The sequence below is a fragment of the Rousettus aegyptiacus genome, unplaced genomic scaffold (assembly GCF_014176215.1).
Source record: "Rousettus aegyptiacus isolate mRouAeg1 unplaced genomic scaffold, mRouAeg1.p scaffold_m13_p_15, whole genome shotgun sequence".
Taxonomy (NCBI): domain Eukaryota; kingdom Metazoa; phylum Chordata; class Mammalia; order Chiroptera; family Pteropodidae; genus Rousettus; species Rousettus aegyptiacus.
This window is the reverse complement of record NW_023416290.1, coordinates 47,272,525-47,296,853: the sequence shown is the minus strand read 5'-3', so window position 1 is coordinate 47,296,853 and position 24,329 is coordinate 47,272,525. Positions and strand designations below refer to the sequence as shown.

The following is a 24,329-nucleotide window of genomic DNA, read 5'->3' as shown; positions in this document are numbered from 1 at the left end:
AAATACATGACTAAAAAGTATTAATACCTGTACTATGCGATAGGCACTATTCTGCTTATCATATATTAACCCAATCTTCACATCAACCTTATGAGGTAGGTACCAGTATCATCCCTATTACATAAATAACAAAAGAGATGCGGAGAGGTTAAGTAACTTGCCCATGGTCACTCAGCTAGTTAGTGGCAGAGCAGAAATTTGATAAAAACAACAAGTGTCTATCTAATTTCCTAGTTAGGCCACTTTGGAGAATCCTGGATTCAGATATCATCTTCAGAATTTTCTTTAACAATTTGGCTATTAAAGGACCTAATATACTGTTATGTCAGTTATATCTCCCCCCCAAAATTGTTAAGGATGACCTATGAGAACATGTGGGTAATTGACAATTTCTTGTGTATTAGTTTATTTTTAAATCACTAACTCCAGGCAGGAGAAGGATGGAATAGGAGGGCTTCTAATTCTCAAATGTTGGGGGAAGGTATAATTTTCAGAGCACGAGTCATTTTCTGGAGAGGTTAGGCCTTAGTGGATGCTCGCCTGTGGAGCAGGGGTTGGGGCACAGGCCAGGCAGCGGGTACCGTCAGGGCACTCTGGTCCTATAGCGTGGGTTTGAAGTTTTAGGAAAACAATAGCAAGTAGGGGTGATGTCAGTAAGGAAAGGTGCAGAAGATGCTGAAAATAAACTTGGCTCATTCACCATTTCGCCAAGATAAGAATGTGCTCTCCATTTTCATCTCCTATTTCCTGCCCCCTTCCTGCTTTTAAAGGCCTTAAGATTTAGATTTCCAGGATGCTGAGGCCATTGTCCCTGATTCTAATGGTAAGGGAGAGTGATTTTCCCTGGCCAGTGCACGGTCTGTTGCTTGCTAAGTGCCTCTCTGCAACCCCATGAAGCTCCTGCCTCCCTCTGACCTTTGCTTGGCCAGGGTTTCGTAATTGAAACTCAATAGCTAGTAGCTTTGGCACCCGCGTGTTCGCTGGACCTCACCCCAAGGCCATCATCATTGAAATCAAACCGCCCTGGCTTTGCACAGCACTCTTGCTTTCCAAAGTACAGTTTCTCATTTGAGCCACAGCTGATCCGTTGGCAGCTGGAACAGGCATTCTTGTTCCCATTTCATAAATAAGGATGTGAAGGCTCCTTTGCCCAAGGTTGCATAACTCATTAGTGGCAGAGCTTAGATCTGAGTCTTTTTATTATAGTTTCTATCGTCGCTATGATTGGAAGGGATGGCACAGTACCTACTTTGAAGGGGTTTGCAAATGGAATGTCCTAGAAGGGATCAAGAATTTTTCTTAAATTATGGATGAAGACAGCAGAGTGATGCTCTAGTTCTTGTGATCCTCTGGAGGTGTCTAACCGTTGGCTTGAGTAGATTAAGTCTTCCCCCCTTTTTTTCCCTCTCCCAATATTTTCTTGATTCTCTATAACCATATCTCCTAAATAGCTACATTAAAGTAATATTTAAAAACATATTTTTTTCCTAGGTATGAAAATCCTTCATATTCACCCTAGAAAGAAAAATTGTAAAAACACAAATAAGAAACTAATAATAACAATAGCTAACATTTATTAGGCGCTTACTGATACCAGCAGCCGGGGTTGCTCTTCAGCCAGTGGACCCTGGTACAACTGTACTGGTGGTCGACAGCAATGGGTGGCCCGATGGGCTGGGGCCCAGGCCACACTGATAATTGTTTACTTTGAATGTCCCACCTGTTCACAGTAATCCCAGGAGGCAGTTATTAATATTATCTCCATTTTCTACATGAAAAAAATTAAGACCCAGAGAAATTAAATTCGCCAAGGTCACCTGCTGAAAATGTTGGAATAAGAATTCAAACCCAAGTTCAGATGAGTTCAGTGGCTACTCTGTTGCCACTAAGTACCTCTCTAGATCACGGTAGGGAAAAGTCACATGTAAGTAACTCACTGTACCTGGAGTACCTTTAGTCATTCTAACAAATCTAAATAGTTGTTTAGTTGTTGATAAAAATTAGTGCATTTTTTTCTCCTCTTTTTTTGTATATGTAAGCACAATGATTAATCTCATTCTTAGATACAGATGCCCACTTAATGAAAGCAATGATGGGAGCTCTTGAGAGGGCAACAAATAACTTTGTCCAAGTTTCAGCAGGCATTCTGTCAGTTCTGTCCCTGTAACTTGTTGATGGTCATTGTCAAGGTCAGGGCCGTAGAAAACACTTACCCTTTATGAAGGCATATCTGTTAGATGAAATGAGAAGACAGCATCCAAGTCAGTTGTGCAACTCAACAACTATAACACATTTCTTAAGTCATGCCCTTTATTACAACTTATTGATCATTCACATGCACTACTTTTGTTTGATTACTGCCAAGGCATTTTACTCTTCTAATTTTCAGTATATTCTTTTCACAAGATTTTCTACCTATTCTTTACTTTGCAGTTTCATTTTGGTCTCCTAGTCTACCTAGTCATTCTCTAAGGTTTTATCGATATTTTCTTGTTATGCTTAGGAAGCTGTTCAGGCATTTCCTTAAAAATCTTTGATTAAGTAAACATTCAGAATCACTGCAGTTCTTATATTTGGCCATTATTTTTGCATGTCCTCTTAGTGTTAAATATTTTGAAATTAGAATTTTTTTCAATTGATTAAACACCCAAATATTATATATGCAAATATAGACAAATATATAAAAACTCGATTAGTTTTAAAAGTTGGAAATTTTCGTTCCTTACAATTTTGAAGCCACTAATATCATCTTGTTTCCAGTCTAGTTTTTGAGAAATCTGAAGTCTTCTCATTCTTGATCATTTGTTTGAAATATACATTTTTCTTGAAATTATTTGATCTTATTTTTATCCTTAATATCGAGAATTTTGTGAGATTAGGCTTTGGTGTGAGGATATTTTTCCATTGTATTGTGTATTTAGTGGTACCTCAAAATGGAAACTCATGTCATTCATTAATGGGAATTTTTAAAAAATTATTTAATTTATTTTTATCTAATTTACTCTATACTTTATTTCTCTAGCTGCTGTTTTTGAGATGATAAATTTCCTGGAGCGGTTCTTATATATTTTTAGTCTGTTTCCTATTTCTCATCTCAGTTCTTTTTGTTGTTTTCTGGTAGATTGATTTTATCTTTCAAGCTTCTGTGGCATTTATAATTTCTATCATTTTTAATTTTTCAAGAATTTTTTTTCTTTCTGAAGTGTTTATAGCACCTAATTTTATCCTGTGGGTGTTATGTTTTCATATTTCATTGAGGCTATTAATGCAAATATTTTAATATTTTAATCAAAGTTAACTTTGCTCTCCATATTTCTTCCAAGTCTTTCCCCCCTATTTGTTCATTTGAGTATTGTTTCATGTTAGAGATCCCAAAATGTTTGTAGATAGTAGGCTGTCTGCTCATATTTGAGTGACCCCATTAAAAAAATTTTCTTTGAAAGGTCTCTGTGTATGAATGGAGCCTGTCAATCATGATTTTCATCGTAAGATGAACTGGGTATTTTTAGGACAAGAAGAGGGATGGATCTTCCCATGTCAGAATATTCATATCTTTTTCGGGGGAAGGAGGCTCGTTGATTACTAAAAGAAGATCCAATATTTGAACTCCAAAATTTGATTCCACAGTCCATGCCCTTATCCACTTATTTTATTAACTTCCAGATAAGGTTCTAAGTCTGGGCACATTTTATTATTTCTAAGCAAATTAACAATCTAATTGTAGATTTCCTATTTTCTAGGGATTCTCATTTCTGAAGATGATTCTTTTAACCAGAAATTTCTTACCACTACAATTATAATCTTTGTGTCCCCCTCCCCCCCACGCCCCACCCCAGGGTTGTATTTAAACATCTAGATGAATACCTGGTGAATAGTAGGTGCTCAGAAGATAATTGCTGAATGAATTTATTTTTTGCTCAATACATCAGGCTTTTGAACAATTCATAATAGGATGTAGAAAAAGCCCAAGTTTCCTAAGTTCCATTCCATGCTGTAGTACATGTAGCACATGTCAGATTTGACAAAGGCAGTCATACAAAGCAAAATAGATTCAGCCCTGAAAGAGAGGTTTCCTGTTAATGGAACTTCTTGGGGCAAGGGTATATTTCTTTATAGTTGGGACTGAGAGTTATTATTGAGGTGATCATAAACTGGACTGAAAAGGTCAAGTGGAAAGGGATGGCTGGTCGACCACTCATAGAAACTTGCATGTGCTTGTGCATTCTGATTGCTGCATTTGAGTTAAGCATGCCTTCTGCTGACTGCTTCCTAGAGACCTTCCCATCTGCTCTTTTGTGCTGATGGGGTCTTTTTGAACTTACGATGGAAAGATGTCCCCAAGGGCCGCACACATAACTGCCTCTTTCCATCCCAGCTGGCTTTTTCTCTTCTCTCTCCCTCCGAGTCCGCCCATCAGTCCTTCATCAGTGGGTAGGAATGGAGGTGAGAGCCTGATGATACTGAGCTGGCCCTTTTGGAGAAGCCAATTGTCAAACCAGAGGATTCAGCTACTTGCTCTCTAATATTGTGTCCCCCACTTTGACATCCGGGTTTGCATTCTCAGGGAGGGATCAGTGGGCTCTATGATCCCTGAAAGAAGCAGGAAGGGAGCAAGACCACAACACTAAAAATTGTCTCCTGATGAAAATGGGACAACCATGCTTAAAGATCATTGTCTAGAAAAACTTGAATGTATGATGATTAACCAACTATGTTGGGTTTATTTGTCAGTGAGGAGGGTTTGGCATCTGGAAGTACTTAGAGTCATTCACTAGGCATGAAGAGGAAAATAATTTATCCAGTTAATCTATATTAGCAATTTAGACCTGAAAGCAGAGTTTGTTGTATACCTAAAGGTCTTTTAAATTTTTTACCTAATTTAAAATATTCTATTAATATTCTAGAGCAAATTACTATTCAAGAATTTAAAAAATGCAGCACACACAGAAACATTTTCCTACCTTTTAAATTAACCTTTCAAAATAGTTGTAATTACATACATATTATATATATATATATATCCTTTGGAAAGTAGAGAGAAAAAGTTTTTCCATGGACTTTTAAAAAAACAGCCACTATTAATTAGTATTTGTCATATTTTCTTCTGGACTTCCCCTTTGTATGGTTTTTGGTTTTGCATAACAGTCACAAGGCATTTTGCTTGCCTTTTCGTAAGATTATTTTGGTCTTCAATTGGAGTTGACTGTGGTTACATTCTGATAATGCATGTCTGTGATTTATTCTTTTCTTGTCATGAGGCTGAATAAGCAGTGCCTTAGTTCTTGGCTTGAATAAATTCTCTGTATGCTTTTAACATAAAACATTGTTCAGATTAGAAAGTGAATAATCATTAGAGCAAAGAAATATGATGTATGTTTCACAACCACTTAAAAATTAACAGATCTAAAAAAAAAAAAAAACAAATCAGCATAAAAATGGCTTGGGGAAAAGGTGTATAATGATGATAAGATTTTAAGTTTCCTGAGATAGGAGACAGTCTATCAGTAGTCCTCAGACACATCATAGATGTATAGTAGTAATATTTATTAGATACCCAGTATTGTTACATGTAACATGGTGGTCTCAAGACACAGAAAAAAATCTTGATATGTAGAGGAATGGAAGAGAGAAGTGTAGTGCAGGAAGATACTGCTGACACCAGGGTAAAAACTCTAGTCCCGTTTGTGCTGCGAACTGGTCACCACCTCAGAGGAACTTGTCCTCAATATCATCAGCAATAAAACAAGGCTGTTGAACTACATAATTTTAATGAGTTTCTATCCTGCTTTGCCATTAACTGACTCAATGAATTTGTGATTCTGGGACCAAACTGTGAGAACATAAAGATCCCCAAACCTAGCAGCCCCCTTGACTTTTTATTTCCTTCCTCCCTTACTTCTAGTCAATGACCAAGTTGGACCCATTTTACTAAGTCAAGGGTAACCACTTCTTAAAGTTTTATTGGAACATAGCTATGTGTTATTTATTGCTGCTTCTGCACTACCATGGCATGGTTGGGTAGTTGTGATGCTGTATGGTTTGCAAAACTTTAAATATTTACCATCTGGCACTTTATAGAAAAAGTTGGTCAGTCCCTGATCTAAATGGTTGGGTGACCCATCTCCTTCTCTCCTCCTTACTACCTTTGTCCTAACTTAGGCTTTCATCTCTTCTCACCTGGACAACCCAAGAGCCTCTAAACTTAGTTTTTCTGACTCCAGTATTGAACGTCGCAAATATATTCTCCACAGAAACAATATTTTAAATCTGGAAACAGAAATTTGAATGCTTACAACCCTTCAGGGACACCTACTGAACTCAGGATAAAATCCACACTTCTTACCTAATGCACATGGTTATAAAACTACCACACTTTACTGACATTTGAAGACCTTCCTAGTCACAAAAGACCAGGCTCTTGTTTGACATGACACATGCTATATGAATTGCAGGTCTCAGAAAACCTGTCCCAACTCAACTGAGCTTAAGTACAAAAAAACTTCGTTAGTTCATCTAACTGAGAAATCTAGTTGTTGATATAACCTTGAGAAAGGTTTAAGCCAGATTTATAGTTGTCGCCTGGACTCCATTTCTTTTTCTTGGTTCCTCTTCTGCTGTCTTAGCCTTATTCCTGGGGAGGCAGTCATCCTGAGAGGACTGCTACAGCATTTCCTACTTTTTATCCTTCTGTTTACACATCTGGCAGGAATGAAAACAAGTCTTCCAGTAATTCTCACGCAGTGAAGAAGTCTCTCTGATTGGACAGCATAGGTCATGTGATCAGGGATAATGGCATGTGCTCATTGGCTGAGGGCCAGGTGACATACTTAAGCCCTGGAGTTAGGGTGAGATCCTACCCGAACAGGAAGGACTGGGAAGGGGGAAGGGCATTATCACCAAGCAAATATTGGGCTGTTGTGGAGACAGGGTGAATGGAGGTGGGTTGGGAAAAAATAGACAGGATTCACTGAACATATCATGAGGAGGAGCATTCGACAGGCAGATACAGTGACAGTTGCCATCAGTACCTGGGGAGGCCAGCAATCATGAATCACAAGCTTTTGGGATTGTGGCTGCCTCACTCAGCGGTTCTTAATAACAGCTAATCGTTAGAAGTACCTTATGCCTGGGCTCTTTGGGGACCATTTAACTTGGTGTCTCTCCTGGTTGGTCAGGTACAGATGACTTTACAAGTTTTACAGGTGGTTCTGATGTGCAGCCAAGGCGAACTATTGACTAGGTTTCAGTCCTGACTTTACTTACTGGTCCTGTGGAATGGGAACAGTCATCTTCACCCAGGAATATTGTCAGGAAGAATAAATGAGGTGACATGTGTAGGGGACAGCCTTCCTAGGTGCTCAAATAAAAATGGTAGTTTCTTATTAGTGGTTATTAACAGGGAGATTCAACTAGATTCCTAGGGCTGCCATCACCACATACCACTGACCGGGTGATTTAAACCAAAGAGATTACTTTTCTCACCATTCTGGAGGCTGGAAGCCCAAGATCAGGGTGTCGGCAGGTTTGCTTTCCCTTGAGACCTGACAGGCTTGCAGAGTGCCCCTTTTTCTGTGCGTACTCAAATCTGCTGTCTCGTCCTCTTTTCCTAAGGACACCAGTCATTATTGGACTCAGGCTCACCCTCATGGCCTCATTTAACCTTACGCCTTGAAAGGCCCTATCTCTATAGCCATATTGGGGGTTAAGACGTTAACATATGAATTTAGGGGGGGACACAATTCCATAGTAGATATTCTTTGATTCTCTGATGAAAACTAGGGTTCCTTTACCCAGGAAAATCTAGAGACACATGCATTCAAGCCTGCATATGTTTATAAGGACTTTGAAGATCCCTATCAAACGGGAACATCTGAAGCGGTCTTGCAGAGGAAAACAAACGCCAGAGCGGATGTGTATGAAAGAGGGCATCTTGTTCTCGTTGGTTCACTCATTTGTTTAGAAATCCTGTCCCGCGTGCTGCCCATGCCCATGTGCTGGGTTTATAACAGGCGGGGCCCCTTCCTCTCATGACTTAAATATTTTTTTGGTGGAGGAGACAGTAAACACACATGCCATTCAGTATCAGAGTACCAAGTGCCATGTAGAGAATAAAAGCAGAATGGTGGAGGGCGGGAGTTGCCTGGAGAGCCACTTCGATTATGGGATCAGACACGGCCCCACTGCAGTGATGTTTAAGTGGAGGCTCGAATAACAAGGAGGTAGCCATGCAGGTGGGGGTAGAGGGTTTATGGCTGACGAAATGGCCGTTACTCTCTGGTTTATTTTAGTATCAGCTGGCAGAGCCACCTCCTCTGGTACCAGCTGCTTCCCAGAGTTAGTTCTGTTGCCTTCAGAGCAAGAATTCAGAATCTGCTCTGAGACGGACATGGCTAAGCGTGGCTCCCCTAGCTTCGGAGGCCTTCCTCTTATCCTGTCTCTGAAGATTTGAGGCCATGTTTTCAAGGGAGTGAGACCCATCGATTCCAACATCTATTCCTCTAAATTCTCACTGACATGAGCAGAGTTTAGTCACTATTGCCTTTAGCCTGAACCAGAGTAACCATTGTGGGTGGGGCAGTCAGCACCGATGGTGTGCCGACATAGACAGTGTGGCAGTACCTGTTCTGTGACAGGTGTGCTGAGGTTCCGAAGGGGCTAGTGGGACCCCAGACAGCAGCTGCACGGAATGGAGGCTTCCCCTTGAAGCTGCATCCTAAATGTCTCCCACCGGCCTTACGGTAAAGAGCAAAATCCTGTTCTGGCTTACTGGCCTGTGTGGGTCTGAAACCTGCCACTCTCTCCAATTCTCTCCACCTGTCTGCCAGCAGAGCCTGAGCTTGGTTCTGGACTTTAGGTTGGGGTCATCTCTGCCCTGTGTATCTCATTCTGGGCTCCAGGTTGAAGGAGTAGCAGCCACTGGGCACACTCTTTTTTTGATTAGCACAAGTGCGTGAGAGACCAAATCAAACTGTGTAAGCACGTTTAACTCCTCTGCTCACATCTCGTTACTCACATCCACTGACCAAGTTAACTGAGGCCAAAGCCATTCCATAGGGGAAGGGAGTGAATATTTATCAAACAATTATTCGAGCCACCCCAGCATGTAAAGTTCTTAGCATGGTGTTTATACAGGTCTATTTAAACTATAATCAATAATGCACTTTTAACAGTGTTACTATAGGGAAAGGAAAAGAAGGAAGTAGTTTGTTAATAAGTGAATAACAGAGTCGGGGGAGGACTATTATATAGGGTAAGACCTGAGCATGTTCATAGTTATGGAAGGAGCGAGTAGGCTGGTTAAAGATGGAACACAGGGCAGAGCTTGAGGATTCAGCTGAAACTTGGAAACAAACTACAGTGGCACCATCTTCCTTATGGGTTTTGATATCAGCAGCCAAGGAGGCAAATGGTTGGACTGATCGATTTTCTCTGATCTGAGTTTGTCTACTTGATTTCCCCCCCTTCTCCCCAGTCTTAAAGAGAGATTTAGATTGTAACAGTTGGTGTTTACAATGTTTTAATGGATGTCATATTGAGAACTGACTAGAAGCATCTTTAGAAATAATTTATAACACCATAAAACGAATTGCTACTCTTTCAGAGTATATTCTTTAGAACTGTTTTTGTTTTTGTATACCAGCCAAGAAGATCTAGAACAGTGAGGAAACTGGTAAAATATTTTACAAGCATGGTCTGATTTGAAAAGCTAAGTAGGAATATAAATCCTTTCTCAAATACGTAATCACACTCTCTGCCATTTGCTTGTGGTTTTGTTTCTTTAGCTGTCTCTTAGGGCAATGTGCTTGTATGTGATTAAGATGTCCACAGGATGCATGCCCACCCAGCAGCGCTCAGCTGTAGGATTTATGGGTGGGAACATTAGGGATATGGGATATGTATTGGCTTGTACCAACTGTCATTATTTAGTCCCCGTTAGGGCCTCAGTATTTAAAAGGATACAGATAGTGATGCTGATAATTAACTACGACAACATGATTCATTGGATACCTAATTTTGTGGTGGTGACTTGATGAAATGGTAATGTACCTTGGAGAGTGCAGAGAAATGCTTTGGAAGTTCAGATTAAGGAACCTAGGTATGTGTTATAATAGGGAAGAAAGTTTTCATGAGACAAACTGAATCTTGAAGGATGCTCATGTGTCGACAGGTGAATATTCTCATTATGTGTTTATTCATATTACTGAGACACAACATTGGCTAAGTTTCCTCCTGCTTAAAATGTTTATTGACTTTCCAATTGTTCAATGAAAAAAATTCTGGACTTCTTATCCTAATACCTCAAGCGCCATATACTTGTGATCTCCCATATTATCTTGTCTCATCTCCATGATTTTTTTTCACGTACTTTAGATTTCAGACTTCAGATGACTTGTTCTTCCTTATAAATGCTCCAAACTGTTATAATCTGTACCTTTTAAATTGGTCCCTTGCTTGGACACCTTCCCCTGATCTAGTGGTATAAACTTAACTTCTTGTTCAAAATCTGTCTGAAATACCAACTTCTTATGAAGTCTTGCTTCATTTTTGGGGGGAGGGGGAGGAGGCGGTGCTTAGAATTAATCATTTTCTTTCTCAATTTGTGGAACCTCTCATTACTTTGTCTGTAGCTCCTACTTCCACCCTCTCTTACCCCCATATCATCTGCAGAGAATTATTGGCCTGCTTATTTTTGTTCTATAGCGTAGAAGTATGCAAACCTTTAGCTTTCATAGATTTTTTTTTTAATGGAGATATTCACAGTTTCTATAATTGATTTCGCTAACATTAAAACTCATCTGTACAGATACATACACTCATTATCTCGTATCCAATTGGATAAAAGATAGGCAATTAGTGTAAAAAATGCAGAGAAGACAGTATCAAAATAAAGGGGACAGGCTTTTACACTGAGTACATTTGGCCAATGGAAAACTCACAGGCTCTCTGTTTTTTTTTATTCTGCTGAGGACCTTTGAAATTTTCATCACATCTCTCTCCTTTCTGGCAGACATTGGGAGCCACTGTTTTAGTAGACCATGAGCTTTGCCAGAACTGATTTATCTCTGGTTCTCAGTTTCTCCCTCAGAGATAACCTCGGTGGATCTCTAAAAGCTTAGAACAACAACAAAAGCCAAACGCACTGTGATTTGTGACGCAGAAGCAACCAGGTTGGGGGATAGATTGTTCAAAGGTCTGACAGTTATCTACAATAACTAAAGAGATGTGCACTTGCTTCTAGAAAAGCATATCTAAAATGTGTATGAAGGTCAGAGCTGGGCAGGTTACAAGGGCTGTTGATTCCCAAAGAGCAAAAATTTTATAAAATCCTTGATTACGGTGTTACATAATTTTTCTTATCCCTAAAATGTAGATAGGGTTATTTAGAGCACTAACCTAACCACAAACAAATGTAGAAAAAGAAATAATTCATGACCGTAGATTGATGTTTTCTCAGTTCTTTTCCAAGTATCATTTATTGGGAAGCAAGACTGACTTTTCAAAGTTGTGCTCTCTAGCAGATCTCTCTGTGATGATGGAAATGTTGAATGGTCTGCACTGTCAGTATGGTCATCAAAGCCCAACGTGGCTGCTGAGCAATTGAAATGTGGCTGGCGCAACTGAGCTAAATTTCCAATTGTATTTAAATATAATGAGTTTAAATTACGATAGCCACATGCAGCTGTTGGCTCCCATATTGGAAGGTATGGCTCCAAAGATTGACCAAAGTGCATTGAGGAGTATTGTCCTGCAATTTGTGATCTCAACTTGGATGACGTCATATCAATTTTCTTAGTAAATTTGGGAAAGTTAAAAAGGAACATTTTTTTCTTTTTGGCAAGTTATATACCTATCGATGGCTCTGTTGACCTTTGAGCTACTTTCAGTCCATAAATTAAGATCAGTCTATTTCCTTCATTGTCCTAGCTCTTCTTTTAAATAATGTGCTCTTTGAGATGTATACGCACGCGCGTGCGCGCACGTACATACACACACAGACACACACACACACACACACACACACAAACACAAACACACACATTCGTGAAGATCCAGTGAAAGAAGGAATGGGGCTTGTTAAACCTGAATGTTGCTTCAGTCTGAGGGTTATTTGAATAGAGAGAGTGAGCAAACAAAATTGCCAGCTAAGATGACCTCCCTCCCCCCCTACACACACACACACACACACACACACACACACACACACACATCTCTCTCAAGAAGGGGAGCACTCACATTCAAGTCAGACCTGAATTTCTCAAGCCTTTTTCACATTTCTGAGACTTGGCAGATACTTATGTTTCTGCCTGAAGTATTCTGCTTTCTTCACTGCCAGGATAACCCTTTCAAGAGAATTTCCAGCTTTTCCTTCTCTGAAGACTTTGACATTTGATCCCCCTCCATTTTTCCTAACCACACTCGCCAGTCACCTCTTTCTTCTTTTAGTGGAGCCGTCTGTGCATGCGACGTGTATCCCAAGGGTCCGAGTATTTGCCTTGGAACAAATCAATATCATTAAGATGATATTAACAGGAACAAAGAACTACATACATGTAGCAATACATGGTTACTGTTTTTTGAGCACTTACTTGGTGCCAGGCATTGACTAGGCACTCTAAATACATTTTCATTTAATTCTTCTAAAGCATTGTAAAAAAGTTATGATTATTTCAATTTTATAGGTTAGATAACCCAACCAAAATTAAGTTGCCTAAGGCCACACAGCTCATCGGTGGTACAGATTTGTTAACTCCAAAGCCCATGATTATACCGACTAAACAATAATTTAAGAGGAAGATAAAAAAATCTCATTCCCTCGAGTAGCATGGTGTGGTGAGGATAACTTGGAATATGGTATGAACGAGTTCTTCTTTATATTTCCCCTTTGTCATTTTCATGGTGGCCTTTAAATAGTTGCTTAGGTCTCTAAGTCTTTCTCTCCTTCTCATATCTAATGCCTTAGTGATGAAAAGGCCTCCATGCGTGTTAATTTTGTACTTCTTCTTCCTCCCTGAAATACCAGATCGTAATATGTAAAGAATATTTAAACAATTAGACACCTTGATTTTCCCGCCATTGGTTTGGTCTGACAGAGAATGCAGTCCATAAGGAGTATGTTACAAGATGCAAGTATCTGCTTTTATCTTTGTTTTTAACCTCATTCTCAATTCTCACCATGGTTACTTACATATTTGAAAAGCTATTCCTTTTTTCCCTGTGGCCGTATTTATTTTTAATTTTTTAAAACCGAATTTTACTTTAGATTGTCCTTCTCACTTAGGATTGCCACTTGACACTTTCCAAGTCTGTACTATGTCCTTTAAAATTACCTGGCTACTCTTTTGTGTAAAAATTGTTAAAATTAATGCCAGCAGTTCCTGACTGCGATGCGGGAGGGCAGTGGGATAAAAACGGAGGGTTGGGGTTCACTGAACGCATGCCGCGCGGTCTTCTGTATGTGTCATCTCGCTTTATCGACACAATAACGATGTGAGGATGAATGACAACACCATATTAGTATTTCCGTTTACTGGAAAGAGGCGATATAACTTGCCCATGCTTAAATATCATAGCAAGAAAGGTGTAGAGCGTGGACTTGAATTGCTGCGTAGCTCTCTGTTGGATGGGAGAGAAGGATGTGGATGAAAATAGATAATTCAAAAATCACTTGCAAACTTTCTAAAGATAATTAAAGCATATCTAGTGTCTGTATTTGTTTTTGTAACATTTTTGATTATTTTACATACAGTAGAAAGCATGTATCTTAAGTTCAGCTGAGTTCTGATACTCGATAGGATTGTATAACCAAAGCAAGATGTAGAATGTTTCCATTTCTGAGAGAGTTCCCTTTACCCTTTCCAGTTAAATCTTCCTTCGTCCATCCATTTAGCTATTTTTTTTTTCAGTTATTATATTTTCAGTTACTATATTTTTTTGTTTCTAACATTTCCATTTTGTCCTTTTTATCTTCTATTTCATTGAAGAGAATTTCTATTTCTTGGCTAAAACTTTTTTTTTTTTTTTCATTTGTGTCAGGTGTGATTGCTCACGAAGCATTTTTATCATGGCTGCTTTGAAATCTTTGTCAGATAATTCTGACATCTCTGTCATCCTAGTGTTGGCATTTATTGATCGTCTTTTTGCCTCCTGGTTCTTGCTTATGAGTGATTTTTGATTAAAACTTAGATCTTTTCATTTTATATTATGAGTCTGTGTATCTTCCTTAAATCTTCTGTTTTAGCTGGCTTTCTTTAACTACACTCTGAGCTGGTAGAGTTAGAAATCCAGGTTCCCTTCTCTACCTCAGTTGGTACCTGGGAGGAAGGGACTTCTTCGTTATCCCGCGGTGTTGGAGAAAGTCCTGACTCTCCACCAGACTTCCTCTGGCACCACCCCAGGAAGGAAGGAGGGGCTGCCTCTTACGGTCTGGGGGGAGTGAAAGTCCAGCCTCCCCACATTATCTCAACACTGCAGGGATGAGGAGGCGGCCTCATTACCAGGTGACAGAGATGAAAGTCTGAATTCCCTACTTGGCCTTCTATGACACCGTCCTTTTAGGAGTTTCAGAGTACCTTATTATAGCCTGGAGAGGGTCCAAGTCGAGGCTCTCCACTCTGCCTTTGCTGAGTGGTTGGGTCACGTTTTTTTTCTGTGAAGTTTGAGCACAGCAGTTATTGTCTATTCTGTCTTGCTAGGCTGTTCCTTTCATGCTCCTTTGACTAGAGAGAGCAGGCTTTCGCTGTTTTATTTTTTGTCTGTCTCCTATGGCATTTCTAGGTTGTGGGTTTTTTTAACTTCAAATGTGGACTATGTGGGGAAAAAAGAAGTCCAAGGAACTTACCACTATATCATTCCTTGACTTCCAAGGTCCCTAGATGTCTGCTTTCCCTCTGCCTTTCAAAGTTATCTTATTTTTGTCATATATAATGTACAAGGTTTTTATTTTTCCTTAGTGGGATGAATTGAGAAAAGTATGTCTATCACCTTTTCTCAGAAGTATCCAAGAAGTAGGACTTTATCTTAAAAAATAAAGGACATAAGAAACTCAGAGTAGATCACCTGTAGTAAAGGAAAAATTTGTTTCATAAGCTCTCTAATTCAAATACATAGATATAGATGTGTTTGGGCACTGGTCCATAGTATGAAATCTGTTTTGTATAGTATTGTGGTTAAAAATATTTTAAAGTCACCTCTGTAGTTTACCTATCTCTCTCTTAATCCAACACCTGAATCCTCTGTCTAAATCTATATAGAACCTCTAAATATATCTGTCTCTGTATTCTCTGCATGAATGAATAGTGTTTGTGTCTTAGAGATCGCCAAAGGCCTTTCCCCCACTACTGCTGTTGAAGTATGTAAGTTAAGCACTATGTTTAATTTCAACTGTATTTAGATTGCCTAGTCCAGATTTCATGGGCAGGAAGGGCAAGTAGCTGATGTGGTGATTACATGTAAGTAGTCCTCAGGGAACAAGGTTCCCTTGGAGCAAACCGTTTTACAAAGATGAAATTGTCTCTGCAGCCACGCGAGCCAGAGTGAGTGTGCGTCATGTGGCACGGAAGAGGCAATGTCCTGACACAGATGCACGTGGTCTACACATCTGGCCAGGATAGTGTCATCCAGGCCCAGCTCCAGCAACCAACGATAGCTGTGAGGGCTGCCATCTGGCAAACTTGTAAGGGTGCGAGTGTTTTGGGCCATCCAACCCTTCACGTTCCCTGTTATTTCTTCCCCTCCCTTCTCATTGACGTTTGAATCCAGAATGCAGTAAGTCACCTCCATTAATTCAGCCGATACATAGAGAATATTATGTGTATATTGCATGAGAGAGCTATGAAACACAGACTGTGTCGGTCCTCCAGGAACTCTAGCTAGAAGCAAAAAACTTACATGGACCCGTAAACAGTGTATCTCAATTCTAATAGCTAGCGATGGGTTTGGAGTATATTTTTTTCCTAAGGTCATTCATTCATATAGCAACACTTATCAAGTGCCAAATACGTACAACTGTTTAGTGTTCGCAGGCACTTCTCTGCTCTGCAGAAGGCAGTCAAGTAAATCAGTTTCAGGACAGCTCTATGGTTCTGTGACTTAACATATTTTTGGTGAATTGCACAATTATATTGGAAGCAAATTTTATTTGCTCTTTTGAAAAATAGAGATATAAGTTATTCATAAGGGAATGGCAGTGAGTAGAATTGATTCAGGATCTTTCCATCATACCTCTACTCATTCTATAAACAGTGACCGAGCACCTACTGTAGCTTATTCACTTGGCCAGGTGCTAAGTTTGTAAAGCTTAGTAAGAAGTAGTCACTTGCTTCAAGGAATTCCTAGACACAGACTAGGCAGACATGTTAATAAGTATTTGCAATGCATGGCACATGCACACACACACAGAACATATCGTGTAATAAGAGAAAGAAGTGATTGTCAACATTGCTTACGAGGATGTAATCGGTGCATAATCAGTTAAAGCTTCATAGTGGAAGAAAGAGAGGACTTACTATTTCTTGAAGGGTTATCCATGAAAATAAGGGAAGAGTATATTACGTACGGAGATTGATTCTATCAAAGCAGAAGCACACAACATCTTGGGAGCTGTGAGTGGTTCCTGGGTGATGTAGAAACCCTGGGTGAAGGAGCCAAAGCAGCCTCTAGGCCACTGGGGGTGTCTGCACGGTGCCCCCGTTTACAGCAAAGCACGGCATAAAGGAACCTTCAACTCGAAGGAGGTTCCATCCCCTTTTCACTCCAGGGAGAGTGGGGTGCGGGTCGGGATCGAAAGGATGGCGAAGCCGGGTGGCTTCCAGGCAAATAGGAGCCCCTTATTTTTACAAATGAATGCAGCAGTGCCAGCACACCATGCTACGTCTCTTCTTGCATCGTCTTGCAGAGACAAAATGAGGTCTAACACTTCTGTGACCTCAGTCATGTCAGAATGGGATCCCTCAGATGCCAGGCCCAGCAGGGCCCAGACTGACTTCTAGAAATTGGAAATTCTGCCCTTTGGTCTGGGACCGGTTTTGGAGAACATGCCCTTCCTGGGAAAATTCTAAAGTAATCAGATGCTGTTGCGCTATCATTATTTATTTAAAAAAAAAAAATTCTAACAAAATCACAGTGAGATTATTGATAAAGAAACTCTCAAACCATTAAACAAAGAAAACATCCTTGGAGCTTTCTACTTACGGAGGCAGTCAGGGGATGAAATGAGAGGGGGTAGGATCCTTTTGCTTCGTTTTAAATTTCATCGTCATGTAAAATATACATAACTTAAATTTTTTATTTTAACCATTGTCAAGTGTATGACTCAGTGGCATTAAGTACCTTCACATTGTTGGGCAACTGTCACCACTCTCCTTCTCTAGAACTTTTCCATTGTCCCAAACTGAAACTCTGAACAGAGCAATAATTCCCCGTTCCCCTGTCCTACAGACCTTGGTGACCACTGTCCTACTTCCTGTCTCTGTGAATTTGACTACTCTGAGTACCTCATGGCTAGAATCATCCAATATTTATCTTTCTGGGAATGGCTTATTTCATTTCGCATGTCTTCAAGGTTCATCCCTGTTGTAGCATGTGTCAGAACTTCATTCCTTTCTAAGACTGAATAATATTCCATTGTCTGTATGTCCTGTTTATCCATTCATCCATCAGTGGAAATTCGGGTTCCTTCCACCTTTTGGCTGTTGTGAATAATGCTGCTGTGAACATGGAGGTACAAGTATCCGAGTCCCTCCTTTCATTCTTCAGTTGAATGGCTGAATCAAATGGTAATTCTATTTAATTTTTTTGAGGACTCTCCACACAGTTGTCCACAGCAGCTGTGCCATTTTAAATTCCCACCAGCAATGCACAGGGGTGTGAATTTCCGAGGGAATGGGTTTTCGCAGGTGAAAAAGAGATGGTGCCTGCAAAATGGCATCTCGAAGCAGTGCTCATGCGCATTTGCAGTGAAAAATGTCCCCGTTTAAAAGAGCGGAGTCCGTTTTGGTTTTCAGCTCTTCATTTCGAAGTGCATAGGGTCAGCAGCATTAGCACGGGAGTGACAGCAGCAGCACCTCCGGCAGCGTCAGTTCGATAACCAGGAATCCACGAGGCACGTGGGTGGTCGGGAGGACCAGGGAAACAGGAGGAGGAGGGTCTTGAAACCGACCTCTGAGCTGCCGAGCGCGTTCCACGGAGTAAATAACTTCAGTGAAAACCGTCAAGAGCAGAGGTGAGGGTGGGAAAGAGAAAGCGAACAGGGGCACCTTTTCCATGATGAGCAAAGAGGTGGCGGTCACAGTTCGTAAGAGGCTATTCGAAAGTCGTTTGCTTTATGAACGTTAGGGACACGAAATTCCAGGGAAAACAGAGCCGAGCCTGTCAGAAACAGTTTTACATAAACACAGGCACAAAAACTTAAAATCAGCTACTGAGTTTGCAGGCAAGGAGTGAACAGCTATGGAGAGTTAAAATATTTCCGTGAAGAGGACGGCTACGTGTGTAGAAAGTCAAAATGCCATTTTCTACCTCATATTTATGGCTAGCTTACATTTTTGAATACTAGGTATTTACTATCGGAGAAAAGTTTTCTTTCATGGAAGGAGAAAAGATTGCTTATTCATTCAGCAGTAAACAGATGTTTCTTGGATGCCTATTCTCTGCCAACTTCTGAACTTGGGGGTTGGCAATCACGGAGATGAATAAGGGGTCGAGCCTGCCTCCAGGAGCTTGCAGTTGTGGTAGGCGAAGCAGACAGATCGGTTGGGCAGACACGCCGAATGCGCTGAGGAGAAGCAGCTCCAGGATTCTGTGCATGGCGGGAGCACAGCCGGGGGCTTCTTGCTCTGCTAGCCACTTAGGCTTTCTGAGTTAACAGCGGGGCTGACTCGCGTTAGCCCCCTGGAGAAGGAGGCAGGATTCAGGTGGAGCAGAACCTCTTTCTAGGAGGAAGGACGCATTAGAGTCTGATTTGGTGGGGAGGGGAACAGGGGGTGTATCGGAAGCAACCAGCAGCTCAGCGGTATTCCTAAATCATGAATCTCAAGGCAGGAGGCAACTGGGGATCATGCCAGAGAGAGGATAAAAGCTCTTCATTTTTCTTTTCCTCATTAATGTCTAAATCCATCCCATGTCAATCTCCCATCTCCCTACAAGAGCACACCTTTTTTTGGTAATCACGATTTTAGTATACTGAATTGAGTATTTGTTGTAAGTAGGCTGTTCTCTGAAGGCGGGGGAGCTGATGGAGAGTAACAGTAATTAGCCTCGTGCTCTATAGGTTTTGTTCTCCACCGCTGCCCGAGTTGGGCATCCCAGCTGCTTCTCCAGCATTTATTTGGCCTCTGTCTTATTGAGTAGCGGCGATGTAGTCTGGAGAATTGACTTTAGCTGAAGGTCAGTTGATTTAAAGGTAGTTCTGTCTCCACTGCCAGGATTTTAGTTCTCTAATGGGCATGTGATTCACTTTGGTCTAGTGAGAAAAGATGAAAGTTTGGAGGAAAAAGAACTGTGGTCACCCAAGCTGTTTCTATTGTTAGAGGAGAACCAGAAGCTTGTAGCTCCAGGTGCCATGAGGGGACCAAGGTTTAGGATCAAGGCGATGTTGCGGATAAGATTAAATGGAGAGATTAAAAAAAAAACTTGTCAGAGTCCTTGATGACACCACTGAACTGGGAAATCAGCGGACGCTCAACTTTTACCATTACTGGGCTTCTGGTTCCAAAAGCTAATAAATTTTCTTACTATTTAATCTATTTTAGATTTGTTCACTTGAAACGTGAAATTGTCTCCATCCTTAATGAGATATGATCTTTGTAACCATCGGCAGGCGCTTGTATGCCTTTTTTTTTTTTGTGACTGTAACTCTTTGATCCTCATTTCCCTTATCTGTGAAATGATTATAATTATGTCTCCCAGTTTTTCATGAAGATTGTTTGAGATCCAGCACACAGCCTGAGGAAAGAGCCAGAATAATATATGATGAGTGCTTACCATGAAATAGGCTTGTCCTTAGTTTTAGGAAGCTCAGAGACTAGAAGAGAAATTCACAGATATTTTCCATATAAAATGTTATAAAGTCACATGCATATGGACCTTTGTACAATCAGTTTAAGGTCATTTAAATTTTGTTGAATACTCACTGCTCCAGGCACAGACTGAACATGGGGAGGGGATGAGGAAGGAGGTTAAGAGAAGGCAAATCCAAAGTGGTATTTGGGTCCAAACCTGAAAGATGGGTGGGAATCAGGTGAAGAATGGGGGAGAACCTTGCAGACAAAGGAGCATGTACAGAGTTCAGGAGGTGAGAAGACTTTACATGATCAAGGACGTGTGAGTCAGAGTATACTGAAGGGTGGATAACCAGAAGATGGAGTTGGAGAGGTAAGAAAGGGGCAGATAACACAGGGTCTTGTTGTCCATGTTAAAGATTTTTGAATATTTTAAGTGTAAAATGAAGCCATTAGGAAATTTCTCATTGTTCGACTTATACATCTTTTTAATGGGATTTTGGGGGTCAAATGAAGAAGAGCAGTTGGGCTAGTCAGCCATCTGGATGAGGGATGTGGGCAGTGTAGACCAGGGGGGTCGTGGGGGGTGGCGTGGGGTGGAGGGCAGTGGATAGATTCGAGGAGCATTTCGGGTGTAGAGAACTGGATCTGATTAGAGATGAAAGGGATGTAGTGAATCATGGAGGAGAGCGATGTCGAGGATGACTCGAGTTTCTGTGTGAGTAACTGGAGGAGACTGGAAAAGGTGGCTGTGTTCTCAAAGAAAAACCCAGGTTCAGTTTTGAACATGTTAAATTTGAGATATCAGTGATATGTCGAAGTGGGGATGTTGGGTAACAGTTTTACTCATGTGTGACCCTCATGAGAGAGGATTTTCAAGACTGAGGTTGGAATTTGAGAATCACTGGCAGGTTGATCGTATCGAAAATAGTGGAAACAGGTGCTGCCTGTTGAGGAGGGAGTGGAGAGTGAAGACACCTTGGCTTACATCCGGGAAACCATCCCATATCTCGCAGGTGTAAAATACTCATTCAGAAGCCTGGTGAAGAGGAAAGGAAGCCCTGACCACTGTGGGGACCAGAGTGAAGGGAAGAACTTTTAGAATCACACAAGTTGGTTGAAGGGGAAGAGCTATGAGAAAAGGGAAAACCGAAGATGTTGGGTAAAAGGAATTTACCAATGAAGTTGAGTCCTGAGGGAGATGGGAGGCGATTTAAGGTTCTGGCCTTAAATCCTCCGAGGCCAGAGGGGAGGGAGTAAGGATGGGAATTTAAGTATGAAGGATTAGGGTCACGGGGAGGTGAGATGATTTCCTAACAGAAACTTCAACACACATGTGCCATCTGCTTGTACATATATAACCACAGGGCTCCCCCACCCCGCTCCTCGTGGTTCATGGGGGTCATCTATGTGGAATGTATGGTCCTCATAACCGTCCCTGCTATTTCTTTGATATTAAATACTGGGTACATAGGAGGGGCTCATTAAGTATTTGTTGAATGACTAAATATCCCCAGAAAATGGGCTTTGGATTTTACTCGTGGGAGTGTCTGTGTTAGAGGACGTGGAAAGTAAGATACGAAAAACCAGACGCCACCAGGCCTGACTTTCTGGAACCTTTCGCTCTGCTCTTTCTCTCTCTCCCATGAGCACTAATAACTCTGTTTTAAAATCGTGACCGCTTTCGTCTTTTATCGGATTGCGACTTCTTCGAAGGCGACGTCTGTCATGCATCCTGCATCCACATTTCCAGGATCTAACCTGGGGATGGCATAGCGTACGTGCTCGCTAAATGTTTGTTGAATGAATGCAAGAGGGTGGACTTCAGCGGATGCTTGAAGAATAAGGAAGATTCAGAGAGGGGCCAGAATGAGCACTTTTCCAGACGGAGGCAGGGATAGACGCCGAACTGCAGGGGCCGAGATAATTGTACGTGTGGGAAGCAGTGATGAAGCTGCCCGATTGGGTATGCTCGTCTGTGATGTGGGGACTAGTAACCTGCTCAACTTGGAACTGGTGGTTTCTGGGTTTGCACTGAAGTCTGACTTCAGAGCTGAGGGTTTCCTATGCCGGCATATTTCTTCCTCACCAAATTATTTCCCATGGTCAGCACACCCCCTCTCAACTTGCAGATGCTTCGTTTCTTCCCACTTAGGCCAGATGAAATATTGTCTGCCATGGACACCTTCTTCATGTGATTTGTTTTCTGAGTGGTAATTTTTTTTTTTTTTTCTCTTTTCTAGCTCTCCACTGTGGTTTGAATTCACGGGGTATTGATCACCCTGCCCGTGCTGAAGGCATTAAACTACAAATTGAAGGTGAAGGGGTTGAATCTCAATCCATTAAAAACAAAAACTTCCAGAAGGTGCTTGACCAAAAAGGAACCCCCAAGCGCCTGCAGGCAGAAGCCGAGACTGCTAAGGTAGGTGATAATCCTGTGCATTCAGGAGATTCTGAAACTGCAGCTTTGCTATCTGTGTTCCCACCGCAGGGAAGGACTGAGGGCACTTTCACTCATTACCATGGTTTCTTCCGTTAAATGAACTCTGCTTCTCGATTTGAGGTAATAATAAGTGAACATATTGACTGCACCCCCTTGGGGGCGACATCGAAACACAGTGTGGTCAGTCTCACAGCCTGAGGCTCTGAGGATGGGATAGCATGGGCTGGAGAGAAGGACACCGTGGGCTTACAGCTGAGAGATTTGTTTGCCAGGCTCAGATGTATCATTTGGTGATGCTGGGCAAGTCACATGACTTCCCCAGCCTCAGTTTCTTTACCTATAGAATAGGTATCGTAAAAGCTGCCTTCCCCATTGGGCGGAACGGATGAAGTAATACTGTGCGTGTAGGAGTATTTTGTAAAAGGCCCGGTTGGCAGTATGAGTATTGAGGGGTTTTGTTGTGAAACACAATAATAACTGACATTTGATTAAATATATCCATATATTCTGGGTACTGTGTGAAAAACTCTTGATGTCCAGGCTTATTGTGTCTCTGTACCAATTGTATGAAGTAGACAATAGTAAACAGGATCCTAATTAATGAAAGATATAATTCTTCCATTTAGTCAAACATTTTGTTCTTATTAGCCTTTATCCTCGATGTAGGTACAAAACACACCTTGGTAAACTGGGAATTGGCGGATAAATGATTCATTAGTAAGGTTTTCAACAAGAAACTGAAGCTCTGTGGGTTTTTGTCTAAAATCAGTGAAGATGCTTATGTTGGGGCACAGCGTTGATGTTTATATTACTTTGCTCCTTAGAAACTGAGAGAACTAGTCTTCACTTGGTTTTTGGTTTCTCCCTTGTGCATTCCTTGTAAAAGAATTCCTTTCAAATGTTTGAGTGAATGAATATGCTTATGCCTTGGAAAGCAAATACCGCAGTCACCCAACAGAAACCTTAAGTACCAGCTGACCCCAGAGATAGTTCAGGTTTGGCTCCAGACTAGTGCATAAAGAGAGTCATAGTCTTTGCTAATGGAAGATCTTGCCTTCAATTTGTGTTAAAAAAAAAAAAAAAAAAAAAAGCAACATCTGTGAAGCACAAGGATACAAGATATGCCTATAGACACTTTGCTGTCTCCGTCACCCTAAAAAATGTGTTCCAAAATCAAATGTGAATTTTTGTTTTATCCGCAGTTTTAAATAATCACCATAGTCGCTTCTTCAGTGTGGACAATTAAAAACATTAAGAGAGAGAGAGAGAGAGAGAGAGAGAGAGAGAGAGAGAGAGAGAGAGAGAGAGAGAGAGAGAGAGAGAGAGAGAGTGTGTGTGTGTGTGTGTGTGTGTGTGTGTGTGTGTTTAGTAGTAGTGGAGAGTAGGGGATGATTAGCAAGGAAGCTATTGCAGGTATTTTGCATTAGACATGTTAGGAGAGAGCAGTTGCACCTCACAGGAAATTGGTCGATGGTCATCGAAGTTTGGTTTGTGAGAAGAGTTGGAAAGAAGTGAGCCCTATGTTGACATCATCAATCTCTGATGCTGCACAGGAGTATTAAATGAGTAAGGAAAAAAGTCTTCTTTAGTTGGGAAGATAGAATTTGAGTAGGATCTTTTCAAAAGGATGCTTAAAATGTTTAAAAAAACTAGAGTGGGGAAAAATAAGTTATTGATATTTTATTTTAATTCAAATTTAATTAAACATTTCCAGACTATCTCTTTTATTTTCAAAACAGATCGTTATATAAAAAGATTGATTCACATCTGATATGATCTTATTCCGAATTATTGAAAATATGTGATATAATAAATCCCAAATTTTCACGTCAGTAGCACTTGCCTTGGCCTCTAGATCACTATTTTATTTGCTTTGCTGAAAACCTGCT

The 24,329-nt window shown here is 40.9% G+C and overlaps 1 protein-coding gene across 5 annotated transcripts in view; it reads left to right on the top strand.

The window, feature by feature from the left end:
- SAMD12 (sterile alpha motif domain containing 12) overlaps positions 1-24,329 on the top strand; it is a 343,905-nt gene that overhangs the window by 13,076 nt on the left and 306,500 nt on the right. For all 5 annotated transcript variants that reach the window (XM_036232982.1, XM_036232981.1, XM_036232983.1 and 2 more), the window contains exon 2: positions 22,241-22,419. In XM_036232982.1, coding sequence (XP_036088875.1) covers positions 22,241-22,419 — 179 coding nt within the window. The remainder of the gene's footprint in view (positions 1-22,240; positions 22,420-24,329) is intronic.